Source organism: Lontra canadensis, unplaced genomic scaffold (assembly GCF_010015895.1).
Source record: "Lontra canadensis isolate GAN:19392208 unplaced genomic scaffold, GSC_riverotter_1.0 scaffold17, whole genome shotgun sequence".
NCBI lineage: Eukaryota > Metazoa > Chordata > Mammalia > Carnivora > Mustelidae > Lontra > Lontra canadensis.
Genome location: NW_022631011.1, coordinates 18,422,120 through 18,434,579, shown reverse-complemented (window position 1 = coordinate 18,434,579; position 12,460 = coordinate 18,422,120). Strand labels below are relative to the sequence as shown.

Below are 12,460 nucleotides of genomic sequence, written 5' to 3'. Positions count from 1 at the left end.
GATGTCATCGAGTTAAGATGAGGTCATTAAGATGGCACCATAACCCCATATGGCTGGTGTCCTCATAAGAAGAGAAGAGATGGGGTGCCTGGGTGGCTCAGTTGGTTAAACATCCTGACTCTTAGTTTTGGCACAGGTCATGATCTCAGGATCAGAAGTCCCACCTCCAAGTCTGCACTCTGCAGCGAATCTGCTTGAAGCTTCTCTCCCTCTGCCCCTCCCCCCACTCTCTCTCTGTCGTTTTCTCTCTCTCACAGAAATAAAATAAATCTTAAAAAAGAAAAAGAGAGAGAAGAGAAGAGACACGCAGGGAGATGCCACGTGCCGACAGAGACAGAAGCTGGAAGTTAACACCAAGGATTGCCGGCCGCCACCCAGCAGCCAGGATGAGGCAAGGAGGGGGGATCCTCTCCTACAGGTTTTGGGGGAGCAGGGAGTCCTATCAACACCTGGATTTTTTGGACTTCTAGCCTCCAGAACAGAGACAAACCCATTTCCATTGTTTGAAAGCACCCAGTTGGTAGGAGTTTGTTACCACAGCCCTAGGAACGAATGCACAGCTCTCATGGCACAGCAACAGGGCTGGCTCTCTCTCAACTGGGCATTCAGTGAGGGCGAGCCTTTGTCCCCACCAGCGCCTGGGTGGGGATGTTCTCCCCAACGTGCGTGTCCTCTCCACAAGAAATGAAGCCCCTCTCTGTCACCTCGCCATGTAAAAACAAAGTCCTAATTCACAATGGGTTTCAATCACCTACTATTCAAAAAGGCATACACAGAAGGTATTAATTTACTACAGGTTTCCCTTGTCTACTCTGTAAGAAGGCAGTTTCCAAGTTGAAGTGAGAAGGTTTTATGCACTGTATTCCCATTCTGTACGGGCGATATTCTAATAGAGGTTTCGAAGGTATTTTTGGTAGCATTTTAGGGTATTATCTTTCATCTCCCCTAGTAAAAATTATTCAGAAAACCTAAAGGAGATTTCATCTCTAGAAGGACCATTTTTCAGAGAGGAAATGGTTGCAGCACCAAACTGCCAAAGAGACAGCTGAAAAAATGGGTCATGCTTTCATCCCATTCTGGGACATAAGCTGCCAAGCGGTTCACTGCTCATTTTTGTCCGCTTCTCGTAAACAAGCTGCGTTAACAAGTTACTTTAAAAAAAGCATACTAATTTCCCCAGTGAATTACACAGGAAAGAATCCAGCTTTCCCTCCAGAGAACTCAAATAGTTGTTTTTCTCAGAGCTCAGGTGTGGTAAAATTGCTCTCGGCTAAAAATGCAGGCTGGCTATTGGCCAAGGGGCTGGAGCTTTCCATCCTCCCCAGCCCTGATTTCTCACATTGGTGTGCAATTCGTCGCTTAACTTAATGGAAAAAGAAAAAAAAAAAAAAGACTCGATTTTCAGTTTCAATTTAATTACACAATCTATAGTGCCCGGTGGGAAGGATTTAGGGGCAAAGATTAATGCTCAACAGTGCTCCATTTTACATTCTTTTCTGATAAAGAACACTGTATTGATCATCCAAAGTGAGTTTTCAAATTCGTTTTTTAAAAGCCAAATATGGGGGGCAGGGTTGGCCCAGTGATTTAAAGAAGGGGTGTGACTTCATTTCTTCTTCTCTGCCAAAATCAATAAATTAGAGGTGTAAGGTGCCTCTTTGTATTGTATTGTCTGTGTGTTCGTGAGAGTGGAGAGCTCTTCCCTACTTGGGAGAAGAAGAATAGAAATTCTATTGTAAAATTAGACATACCAGCTGCAGACAGTGAACAACACAACTGTCTGTTCTGAGAACGACTGAATAACAAAATATACTTAAGACCCTTCCTTGTATAACGAATGTACTGAAGACCCTTCGTTATTATGTTAAAGTCCAAAGAATCTCACTCTCTTATTGGGACTGGAAACCATTATGATTTCATCTGGCAACACATCAGTGTTTCAGATTACAAGTAAATATTTGGTGTTCTATTTTGGTGTCCACATATTCTGTTAGTTTAGCCAAATGTAAAAAGAAGGAAAGGATAGGAAATGAAAATCTGCCCATTAGAGGTGGCCTTAATATATGTGTTGGTCAACTGCTTTAACTTGTTAACTTAATAAAGAAAACAGGTCTCTTTATAAGAAAAAGTATTCCCTATGTGACTTAAATAAATAAAAATGGTAGCAATAAACTTTACCGGTTAACTGTTGCTCAGCCTTACCAAACTACTTGAGCACATACGAATAACTGAAAATACAGTGATCAAGAAATGAAGCTCAAAAAGCAAATAAACTACTTGAAATAGCTCACTGATTTTTCCATTGCGCAATGATGGCAGTTTCAAATATCAAGATGGCTGCTGCTATCAGTCAACATATCCAATTACAGGCAAAAGCAAAATGGTACCTGATCAGCATTAAATTTTGCCTCCTGAACTTGTGGTATAGTACATTAGCCTAATGAGTTAACTATTTTTAGAGCTTGATGAGTTACAGGGCATCTGGCACAGATTAGGTAAAGCTAGAACTTAATTGGGGTGGAATGACAATGAGGGCTAGACTTGGAATTTACTTGGGAGGGCATTAGAAGACTTTGGAAAATGTACCCTTGACTAGTTTAAAAGTAGACTTACCACTCTTCTCCTTGGCAAGGGTGAGTTATAATTTATGTCCGGGGAAAACCCATTAAAAAATAAAAGGACATGGAGATTTGTGTTTGCGAGTGGAGCCCAAGCATGCTGCTATTGGCTCTCCTGGAGTGTGGTGGCACAGGCAGCCTTTGGGAACGGCAGTCCTATCACCTATGGAAAGAAGAGGTGAGGTGGGGGAAGACAGGGTTTGGTGAAGTTCTCCCTTGGTTTTATGGGTGGCTGTAGTCAACTCCCTTCAACAGTGACACAGAGTGACTCCATCCACCAGCAAATAAAAATAAGTCTGTAACAAGACTGGGTAGGAAAGCAATGAAGCAGACAGGAAGACGCTGGCTAACCACGATGCATAGAAATCAAAGACAAGAATGGAAAGTCAACTTGTATATTTCCCCTGGGAGGGGTTCTGTTTGGAACTGTTTGGGAGGGAGTGACTTACAGCTGGCCAATTTAAAACTTGGGAAGCTCACACAGGAGAGTCACTCAGTTAAGGGAAAATTAGATACAAGTGTCTATTTGTAGCCATGAGAATATCAATGCAGAGGTCATGATATGTTCAGGGGAATCCTTGCAAATCAGAACTGGCAGTGTTTTACTTCACTGTTTCCTTCGGGGGGGTGTGTGGGGGGAAGGAAGGAGATGGGGAGACAGAGAAAGCAGGTGATCATCCATGTCTGACCAATGTATTTGTTCTCAGAACCAATGGCATTGCTCATACTTAATAATAATACTTATTATTGCTAATACTTAATAATTAGCAAAACCTTTTTTTCCATATTTACAAATGCTTAACTATTAACATCTAAAGCATAACTTTACAATTTATGAGAAGGGAAGAAATACCTGGTCGGTGATATGTTCCTGGATTTTTTCTCTAGTCACTGAAAGAGAAAGCAAAAATAAATGTGACATTAAAGTGTGAAAAATGAATAAAATGCAGTACTGATCCCACTCTGTTCTCATGCAAATTCCAAAGCAGTCAAGGGCTATCTGCGTAAACACTTATATTGCGATATGGACCTTTATGATCACTCCAAAAATTGGGAGGAAAAAAAAAAAAAGCCAAATCTTAAATAAACCACATGAGGCAAAAATGTTAGAGAATGGAGGGGACATCCAGTAAGAGTGATACCCGAAGACTGCATGAAACTTTGGCAGAGAAGTGGAGAGAAAAAAGGACTGAGTAAAAATTTGAACAACAGCCAATCAAAGGTTTCCAAACCATGACAACCTGTTCAAGTATAATATGAACACTGAGCTCCTGGAACTTTGAGGACCAGAGAAGGAGCTCTAACATGGCAGGTGGCATGAGCACTACTTTTAAAATCTTTTCTTTTACTCCTGAAGATAATAAAGACATTATTATACACTGTTGTTACAGTGCCGCAGAGATTAAAATGAAAACCAACAGTTTTATGAAAGGTATCTTGGTCAGGACAAAAAAAAATCATGGTAATGTATGAAAGGTAACAAGGATATAAAGAATAAAGATGCTAAAATGGTAAAGCTTCATGGTGAAAACAGCCTGGAAACGATCAGTGTTATGTCTTATGTAGAAGAAAAAAAATCCTTAGTAATAATAAATGATCAACAAACCAACCAACCAAGAAAGAGGGGAAAGAAGAAATTTTGCACCACTAGAGTTATTAAGTGCTTGTGAACATCTTGGTATGATACATACTTGATTAAACATGTCCTTAAAAATTTTTATTTTATTATTTTATTTTATTTTTATTTTTACTACTTTTATTTTATTTTTATTTTAAATAAGATAACTGTGCAGTCACTTGCAATTTTAGGAAACAATACAGACCAATCCTGGGTACCATTTACCCAGTTTTCCCTGATGGTAACATCTGGTAGATCAAAAGCTAGGATGCTGACACTGATGCAGTCAGGACCCAGAGCATTTCCATCACTGTGAGGATCCTTCCTGGTGTGCTCTTAGAGCCCCACCTATTTCCTACCACCCCATCCCTCCTTTTAGCCCTGGGCAACCACTAATCTGTTCTCCATCCATTTGAGGAATATTGTATGAATGGAATCCTCCATTATAACCTTTGAGGTTGGTTTTCCACACTCAGCAGAGTTCCCCAGAGAGGCAGCCATGTTGGCCTGTGTATTCCTGTGCGATCTTTCCTTTTCGTTGCTGCATAATATTCCATGGTGTGGAGGGACAAGGTGTGTGTTGCCATTCACCCACTGAAGGTCATCTAGATAGTTGCTAGTTATTATGAATAAAGCATCTATCAACATTTGCATGCAGGCTTTTTTGTGAGGTTGAGGCTTTATTTCTTTGGGATAAATGCCCAGGAGAACAATCACTGGGTTGTATGATAGTTACAAGATTAGTTGTTCAACAAACTGCCAAACTTTTTTTTTAAGACATGTAATGAATAATAGATATTTACTAATCAATTAATGAACCAAAAAAAGCACATTTGAACATTTCACTAAGGATTCAAGCACTAGGCCAAGTGTTTTATGAGATACGGCAGAAGTGTAAGGAGCACAGAAATTGGAATGACAGCGTTAAGAGTGGACTATCACGCCACTGTTAACAAAATGCCAGGGGCCAATCTTGGAGTCTTCAGATAATAAGAATGCATTTCCTTCCTTTCTTAATGGCATTGCTCTATGAGATACTCTTGATATGTTTTAATAATTAGATATCTTGTGTTGGATTATACACAGAATGTTTGAAGAAGAGGCAACATGATTTGTGGAAAAAGCTCAGCCTTTTGAGTTAGAGCACTAGTCTTGCCTAGAAAAAGGAGTAGAATATCCAGCATAAGGAAGAGCATGTGCAAAGTCAGGCTACAAGGGGGAGCAGGGCGGGTCCAAGGCATGGAGAGGAAGCCATCATGGCCAGAATATAGACATAGGGTGTGTGGTATAATATGAGGCAGGGAAGCAAGTAACATAGACCACTTCTGGGAGATTTATGATCATTGCAAGAACTGTGGGAAGTCAGTTATTAAGGAAATTTAGGGCAGGGTGTGGGGAGGAACATTGGAACTATGTGGTCAAATGTGCATTTTAAAAAGAGCACTCAATACACTGTTGGTGGGAATGCAAGCTGGTGCAACCACTCTGGAAAACAGCATGGAGGTTCCTCAAAAAGTTGAAAATAGAGCTACTCTACGACCGAGCAATTGCACTACTGGGTATTTACCCTAAAGATACAAACGTAGTGATCTGAAGTGGCACGTGCACCCGGATGTTTATAGCAGCAATGTCCACAATAGCCAAACTATGGAAAGAACCTAGATGTCCATCAACAGATGAATGGATAAAGAAGATGTGGTATATATATACAATGGAATACTATGCAGCCATCAAAAGAAATGAAATCTTGCCATTTGCGACAACGTGGATGGAACTAGAGGGTATTATGCTAAGCGAAACAAGTCAATCGGAGAAAGACAATTATCATTATGATGTCCCTGATATGAGGAAGTGGAGATGCAATGTGAGGGGTTTGGGGGTTATGAAAAGAGCAAATGAAACAAGATGGGATCGGGAAGGAGACAAACCATAAGAGACTCTTAATCTCACAAAACAAACTGAGGGTTGCTGGGGGTAGGGGGGTCTGGAGAGGGGGGTGGGTTTATGGACATTGGGGAGGGTATGTGCTATGGTGAGTGCTGTGAGGTGTGTAAACCTGGCGATTCACAGACCTGTACCCCTGGGGCTAATACATTATATGTTTATAAAAAAATTAAAAAATTATAAAAAAATAAAAGAGCACTCAATGCTTGTTGCTAACTGCGAAGAGGCAGGAGGGGACCCTGGGGTGGCAGCAGCAGTACAAAGCCTTCCTTTTGTTTCCTTAGGAACCGAGGGAACTCTGAAGTAACTCAAGAGAAAAATGAGAGCCCTAGCAATCAGATCACCGTCATCTAATAATGCAGCAGCCCACTGGACTCGAGTGAACGGAGCAGAGAACAATCTGGTATCTAATCACAGCCTTGCTATTTACTAGGTGTCTGATTTGGGGCCAGTTAACGAATGCCCAGCCTGTTTGGCCATCTATAACAAAGAGTTCACAATATCTCCTTGTCCCCAGAATTGGGAGGATTAGAAGGAAGGGCGCATACATTCTGCGGGCAAAGGATAAGTGACGGGCATTCCAGGGAGTTGTGACAGGAAGAATAGTTTCAGAGGCGAGAAGAGGGTGTATTTGGATGAATCTCGAGAGGTTCTAGTGGTTTAGAGAACGAGAGTGTATACCAGAGCAGGTGAGAAGTAGCGGGAGTGGGAAGAGGGTAGAGAACAGCTTTGGGGCGTCGCTGGCTTGAGGTGAGGTTGAGAAGCATTTTTCAGGCTGTGGAAAGCCAGCAGAGGTTTTTCAGCAGGGAGGTGAGGTGACCAAAGCCGTGCTTGAGAAAGATGACTTTGGTGATTGTGTGGAGGACGGGATGATGGTGTGTGGGAGACAGGAGGCAGAGAGAGCAATGAGCATGTCCAGTGCTCAGGCAGGAGGGAGGAGGTTTTCAGCCCAGGAGGGAAAACAGAGATGGAAAGACGCCTGGTCTTTCTGAAGTAAGTTCTGGAGACTGAGTGGATGTGGCAAGTACAGGAGAGGGAGCGAGGCCAAGCCCTAGGTTTTCAGTGAAGGGAACGTGTGGAGACTGGTGTCCTCAAATAGACGGAGGGGAAAGGAACAGAATGTAAAGAGAAGTTATTAAGGGAGCCCTATGGGCTTGTCCCCATAACTAAAATGAAGATATCTAGTTTATGAAAACTGATGTGGCAAATATGGTAAATAGAATAATGCACCCCCCCATGTCCATATCCTAAACTCTGGACCCTGTGAATGTGGTACCTTACATGGCAAAGGAAATTTACAGATGTGATTAAATTAAAGGTCTTGAGATGGGAAGATTATCTGGGATTATCTGGATATGAGCAATGGCATCACAAGGGTCCTTTTAAGAGAGAAGTAGGAGAATCAAAGACAGAGGAAAGGGGATGTGACAATGGGATTGGGGGTCAGAGGGATGCCGTGGCCAAAAGAGGCCACGAGCCTGGAAGGTGGTCAGCCTCTAGACTTGGAAAAGGGAAAGAAGTGGATTCTCCCCTCAAACCTCCTGAAGGTATGCAGTCTTGCCATACCTTTCTTCTAGTCTAGTAAAACTCATTTTGAACGTCTGACTTCCAAAACTGTAAGTGTAATACACTTGGGAGAGCCCTGGCTCCAGCTACAGGTAGGAACCCAAGACAAAAACCTGGGCCATGTCTTGGGATGACAAGACAGGCTGGATACAGATTTCCTTGGCAAAGGATCCAAGTGAGTCCAGGATTTGGGTCATCTGTCCAAAAGAGGAAGAGGCAGGTGACAGTTCATGGTAGAAGTGGCAGGAAACAATTCCATGTTTTGGATGGACTTAATTACCAGGTCAGGTGCAGCTCAGACAAAGTGGGTGTCATGCTGGGGGATCGAGGGGTAAGGCAAGGGCTGATTCAGAAGATAACAGGGAAGGCTTCTAATTCCTGAGGTCATTCAGTCGCTAGAGGATCCCAGGGACTCAGAAGCCAGACATACCACTTCTGTGAGTTACAGTTATTTAAACATAAGAAAAATCATCTCCTCCCTTTAGCTATTAAAACTCTAATGACTTAAAATATATAATTATATAATTATTTTGTAGCCCTAGTGGTTATGATTGCGGTTAATGATAATTTTTCTTTTCTCCTGCTTATGGGTAGTCTTCGGCTGGTGGAGATGTACATGTTCTCTGGTCGATGCAGGAAAAAGGGAGGGAATCCCACTCCAGGAAAACCTAAGTCATTCCCAAGTTTATTCAAATCATATCTGAAAAAGAGCAATGGAATTTAGGGCATAAATTGGAACTGCATAAGCCTTTGCTAATAAAAGATTAAGAAGTATGCGTTTTAGCATCTTTTAATTATTTTTTCTAGCATCTTGAATATACAATGTTTGAAATCTCTGGTTGGATCAACATTATTTTGCTCAGAGGTTTGTGGACTTTGCATACTGATTCTTTCCTGTTTCCAAGTACATTTGCTTTTAGGCTATTTTTATTCACTTTAAAGGAATTTTAATAACTTTCTGTTGACAGCATGGACAGCTGGTCTTGAGAATTAAAGAAAATTCACTTGCTGACTGAGGAAGGAAGTGACATCAATGAGCTTCTAAAGTCAGCCCAGAGGGGGAAATTGGTTTGTGAGAGAGTGGCCTTTCATTGCCCTGTATTTATCGAGCAATGCCTTGAGATGCAAATTGCTGTATCAATCAAACCCTTGGTGCCTACCTCCAACCAACTTCGTGCAAACTGAAGGAACAATGCCCTGAAACACTGAGAGAAAAAAGGACGAGGGGTGCAGGAACCTAGGGGCTAAGTGAATTATGGGAGCTCATGATCCCCTCTCTGGGCTGATACTTCCTTCTCTGTCAAGCCTCAGTTTCTTTGTCTAGAAAATGAGTTTGATGCAATCTGTTGGTTGAAGTCAGTCTGTTTCTGTGACAGATGGCTACCAAGACCACGTCCCCATATATATAGTGTAGAAATGTTATCTCTCCACTTGGTCCCGAAGAGTGCTATCAATTGCTTTATATCCCCCGCTGAGAGCTATCTGGAAAGAGCGATCGTTAGGTAGTCATATGTAGCTACTAACTTGATCTCTTGACACTTTAAGGATCGGCATTCATTCTTTATAACTCTACTGCAGAAAGAGTCAGGCACCCAATTGGGACTTTAAATAACAATGACAATAGTAATAACAATTTAATTGTCACAATAATGAATGACGTCATTCTTCACCACCATCAGAGAATTTCCCTCTGGAGCTACAGCAATCCATTTTTCAAAGATAAGTTTGGTGCAAGTGGATTGCACGCACGTGCGTGCGTGCGTGCATGTCACGTGACACGCTTGTGTGTGTACACACATGCCAGTGTGAGGCAGGTAGGAAAGTACCTAGATACATTTTATGGTACGAGCTGAAAAATCAAATTGCTATTATTTATTTCTTAGCTTACTTTAGTTAAGTTGGTTACACTGGTTACACTGGTTACAATGATGGTTCAATAATAAATAATTTGAATTTGAGTTAATGGTCTATTATCAAAGTGAATTTAATTCAGCCTAAGAGATAGATGCATTAATATTGGTCTCTTTTCTTTGTCTCCAAATATATTTGGGGTATTCAATTAAAAGTTCACATTTTGTGAGTTCAATATGTAATCTGAACCACTCAAAAAAATACTGGTTAAGTAAAGAATGGATGAGCTCTCAATAGCCACTGTCCTCAGGCCAAAGGATTTCAGACTATCCCCAAGCCTAGAGATACTTTGAGTCTAGCGAAATTCATTCATTTGATCCTACAGCAATATTTTAATGAGCATCTATTCTGGACAATATGCTTGGTGTGCTGGAGGCACAGAATAAAGTGGAAGAAACAGGATGGGCACATAAAAAGGCAACCATGTGAAATCACAGAGCTGTAACGGATTATTAGTAAATTGTATATGTATGCAGATCAAAGGGTATTTAAATCTTGATATAGTAGAAATGGTGACAGATTTACTTTCAGACTTTTCTGGTCTTGGCTTTGCCGCTATCAAGCTCTACGGTACATAGTAAACAACTTTACTTCTTCAGTCTTTGTCTTTGGTACATAATGATAGTGCTTCAAGGACAAAGGGTTTCTAAGATTGTTTCTAAGTACTTAAGCTCTTTGGCTCTAAAAAGAATGAGGGAGCTTGAAAATTTCCATAGAATTGTCACCACCCCCCTAAAAGAGGTGATGTTTGGTGGGGGCACCTAGTGATGCCTCATGGAGGAGATAGCATTGGATCTGTAGGACATTAGCAGAAGATGATTCGAAGAGTCATTTTACCCAGAAGGAAAAGCATGAACAAAAGCACAGAATCAGGAAGTGCACAGGGCAGGTATGGGAAGTTGTAAACAGTGGCGCTTGACTTCAGTGGAGTCTGTATCTTAGTGAGGAATAAGAGGCAAGGCAAAACCTGTAGGCTAAACCAATGTCACAGAGGGGTCTAAATACTTAGGGGGAGATTTTGACATTTGTTTGGTAAGGGAGCTCTGGAAGGTTTTTGAGCCAGAAATTGATCAAAACTGTTTAAAGATAAATCTAACAATGTTATGGCTTGAGGAGGGGGGCCGCTGGTAAGAATGAAGGTGAATGTGACACACTGGGTGAGCAAAGCAGATATAACAATTCAGATGGGGGGCTGAGGTGGTGGGACAATGGAAAGAAAGGAATTAAAGATGGTCAAGATCTTTCGTGTTCTTGCTTAGTGTGTGTTTTTTTATTTTCAATTTTTTATTCAAGTATAATTAACAAATCCTATTATATTAGTTTCAGATCTATAATTTTTTATAATGATTCAACAATTCTACACATGACTCAGTGCTCAGAGGTGACCAAGAGCTTAAGCTTAAGTGACTTGGGAGAAGATGTGCTTTATGCAAATGTGGAAACAAGGAAGTAGAGCCCGTTTAAAGCAGGTAATTTGGCAAGCAATGGTGGAAATGGGATCATCAGCTCCATTCAGCACTGGTTAAGTTTAAAATACCAGTAAGGCATCCTAGAGAAGGCATAGAGTGAGCTCAAGGAAGAGGTCAGTATCAGGCAACCTTCTGCAGAGAGATGACGAAGACTTGTTTTACAAGTAGAGAGACGGAAATAAATGTCAAATTACAATTTGGGGCAACAGTTGTATTTTATTTATATTTGAGTGGTTTGATGCCTCCTCAGGTAACAGAATTCAAAAGTTTACATCGTCTGCAGTGAGTATGATGCTAAACTAAGGAATATATTGCTTATTTACTTATTTATTAAACTTAGCTAAACTCTGCTAAACTAAGCCAAGCTAACATAAGGATTTACTGTCAGGCGCTAGCAAGTTAGAAGTCTAGTTTCAGAGCATATCTTCTCACTGGTCCTGGATCCGAGTCAAAGGTTATGAATTCTGATATCAGTCTGTACAATTATTTCACACCAAATAATTAGTTCTTCATGAATGCTATTTGGGTATCCCACATATTTAACTCAGTTTGACACTATTTGACACTGGAAAGAGTGTCAGGTCCCATAGATTGAGGGCTCAGTCCTATAAGACTAACTCCCTCCCTCCATCGCTCACTTTAGATACTAGGTGCTAGTCCTTGGGGCTTTTGGCTGACTAGGTATAGATGGAAAATGTCAACAACCCCCTTCTTCCTGGGTTTGATTAATTTGCTGGAGAGGCTCACAGAACTAAGAAATATTGTACTTACTGGATTACTGGCTTATTAAAAAAGGATATAACTCAGGAACAGCCCGATGGAAGATGCAAGGGGCAAGGTATGTGGGAAGGGGACAGAGCTTCCATGCTCTCTGGGCAAGCCACTCTCCTTGGATCTGCACTGTTCTCCAACCCAGAATGTCACTGAACTCTGTCCTTTAATTAATTACTTGATTCTTTTACCATGGCTGCTCTGCATAGCCAGGATTGATTAAACCACTGACCACTGGTGATCGCACTTTAAAGAAGAATTCAAACAGGATTTTAAGTCAAACAAGTTTTCTTTTTTGTTGTTTTTGTTTTTGTTTTTGTTTTTTAAAGAGCGACACTTTTGTTTTTTTAAAGAGTTCAGTGGGAACACTGAACTGAGCTGGTTAATTCCTAGCTAACTTGTAGACTGCTAGAAACTTCCGAGAACATATATGGATCTTTTTTCAATTACCTCTTTTCCATATATCAACACCTACTCACTTAAGGCTAGAACCAGCTGAAAGGATTGTTAATGGGCTGTAATTGTTAGTCAATCTCCAAGCTTTTTATGCAGGAGGTAAATAT

The 12,460-nt window shown here is 41.0% G+C and overlaps 1 protein-coding gene across 1 annotated transcript in view; it reads right to left on the bottom strand.

Annotated features, from left to right (window-relative positions):
- CHST9 (carbohydrate sulfotransferase 9) overlaps positions 1–12,460 on the bottom strand; it is a 186,150-nt gene that overhangs the window by 25,324 nt on the left and 148,366 nt on the right. Inside the window, exon 3 of the mRNA XM_032859712.1 lies at positions 3,472–3,509. Coding sequence (XP_032715603.1) covers positions 3,472–3,509 — 38 coding nt within the window. The remainder of the gene's footprint in view (positions 1–3,471; positions 3,510–12,460) is intronic.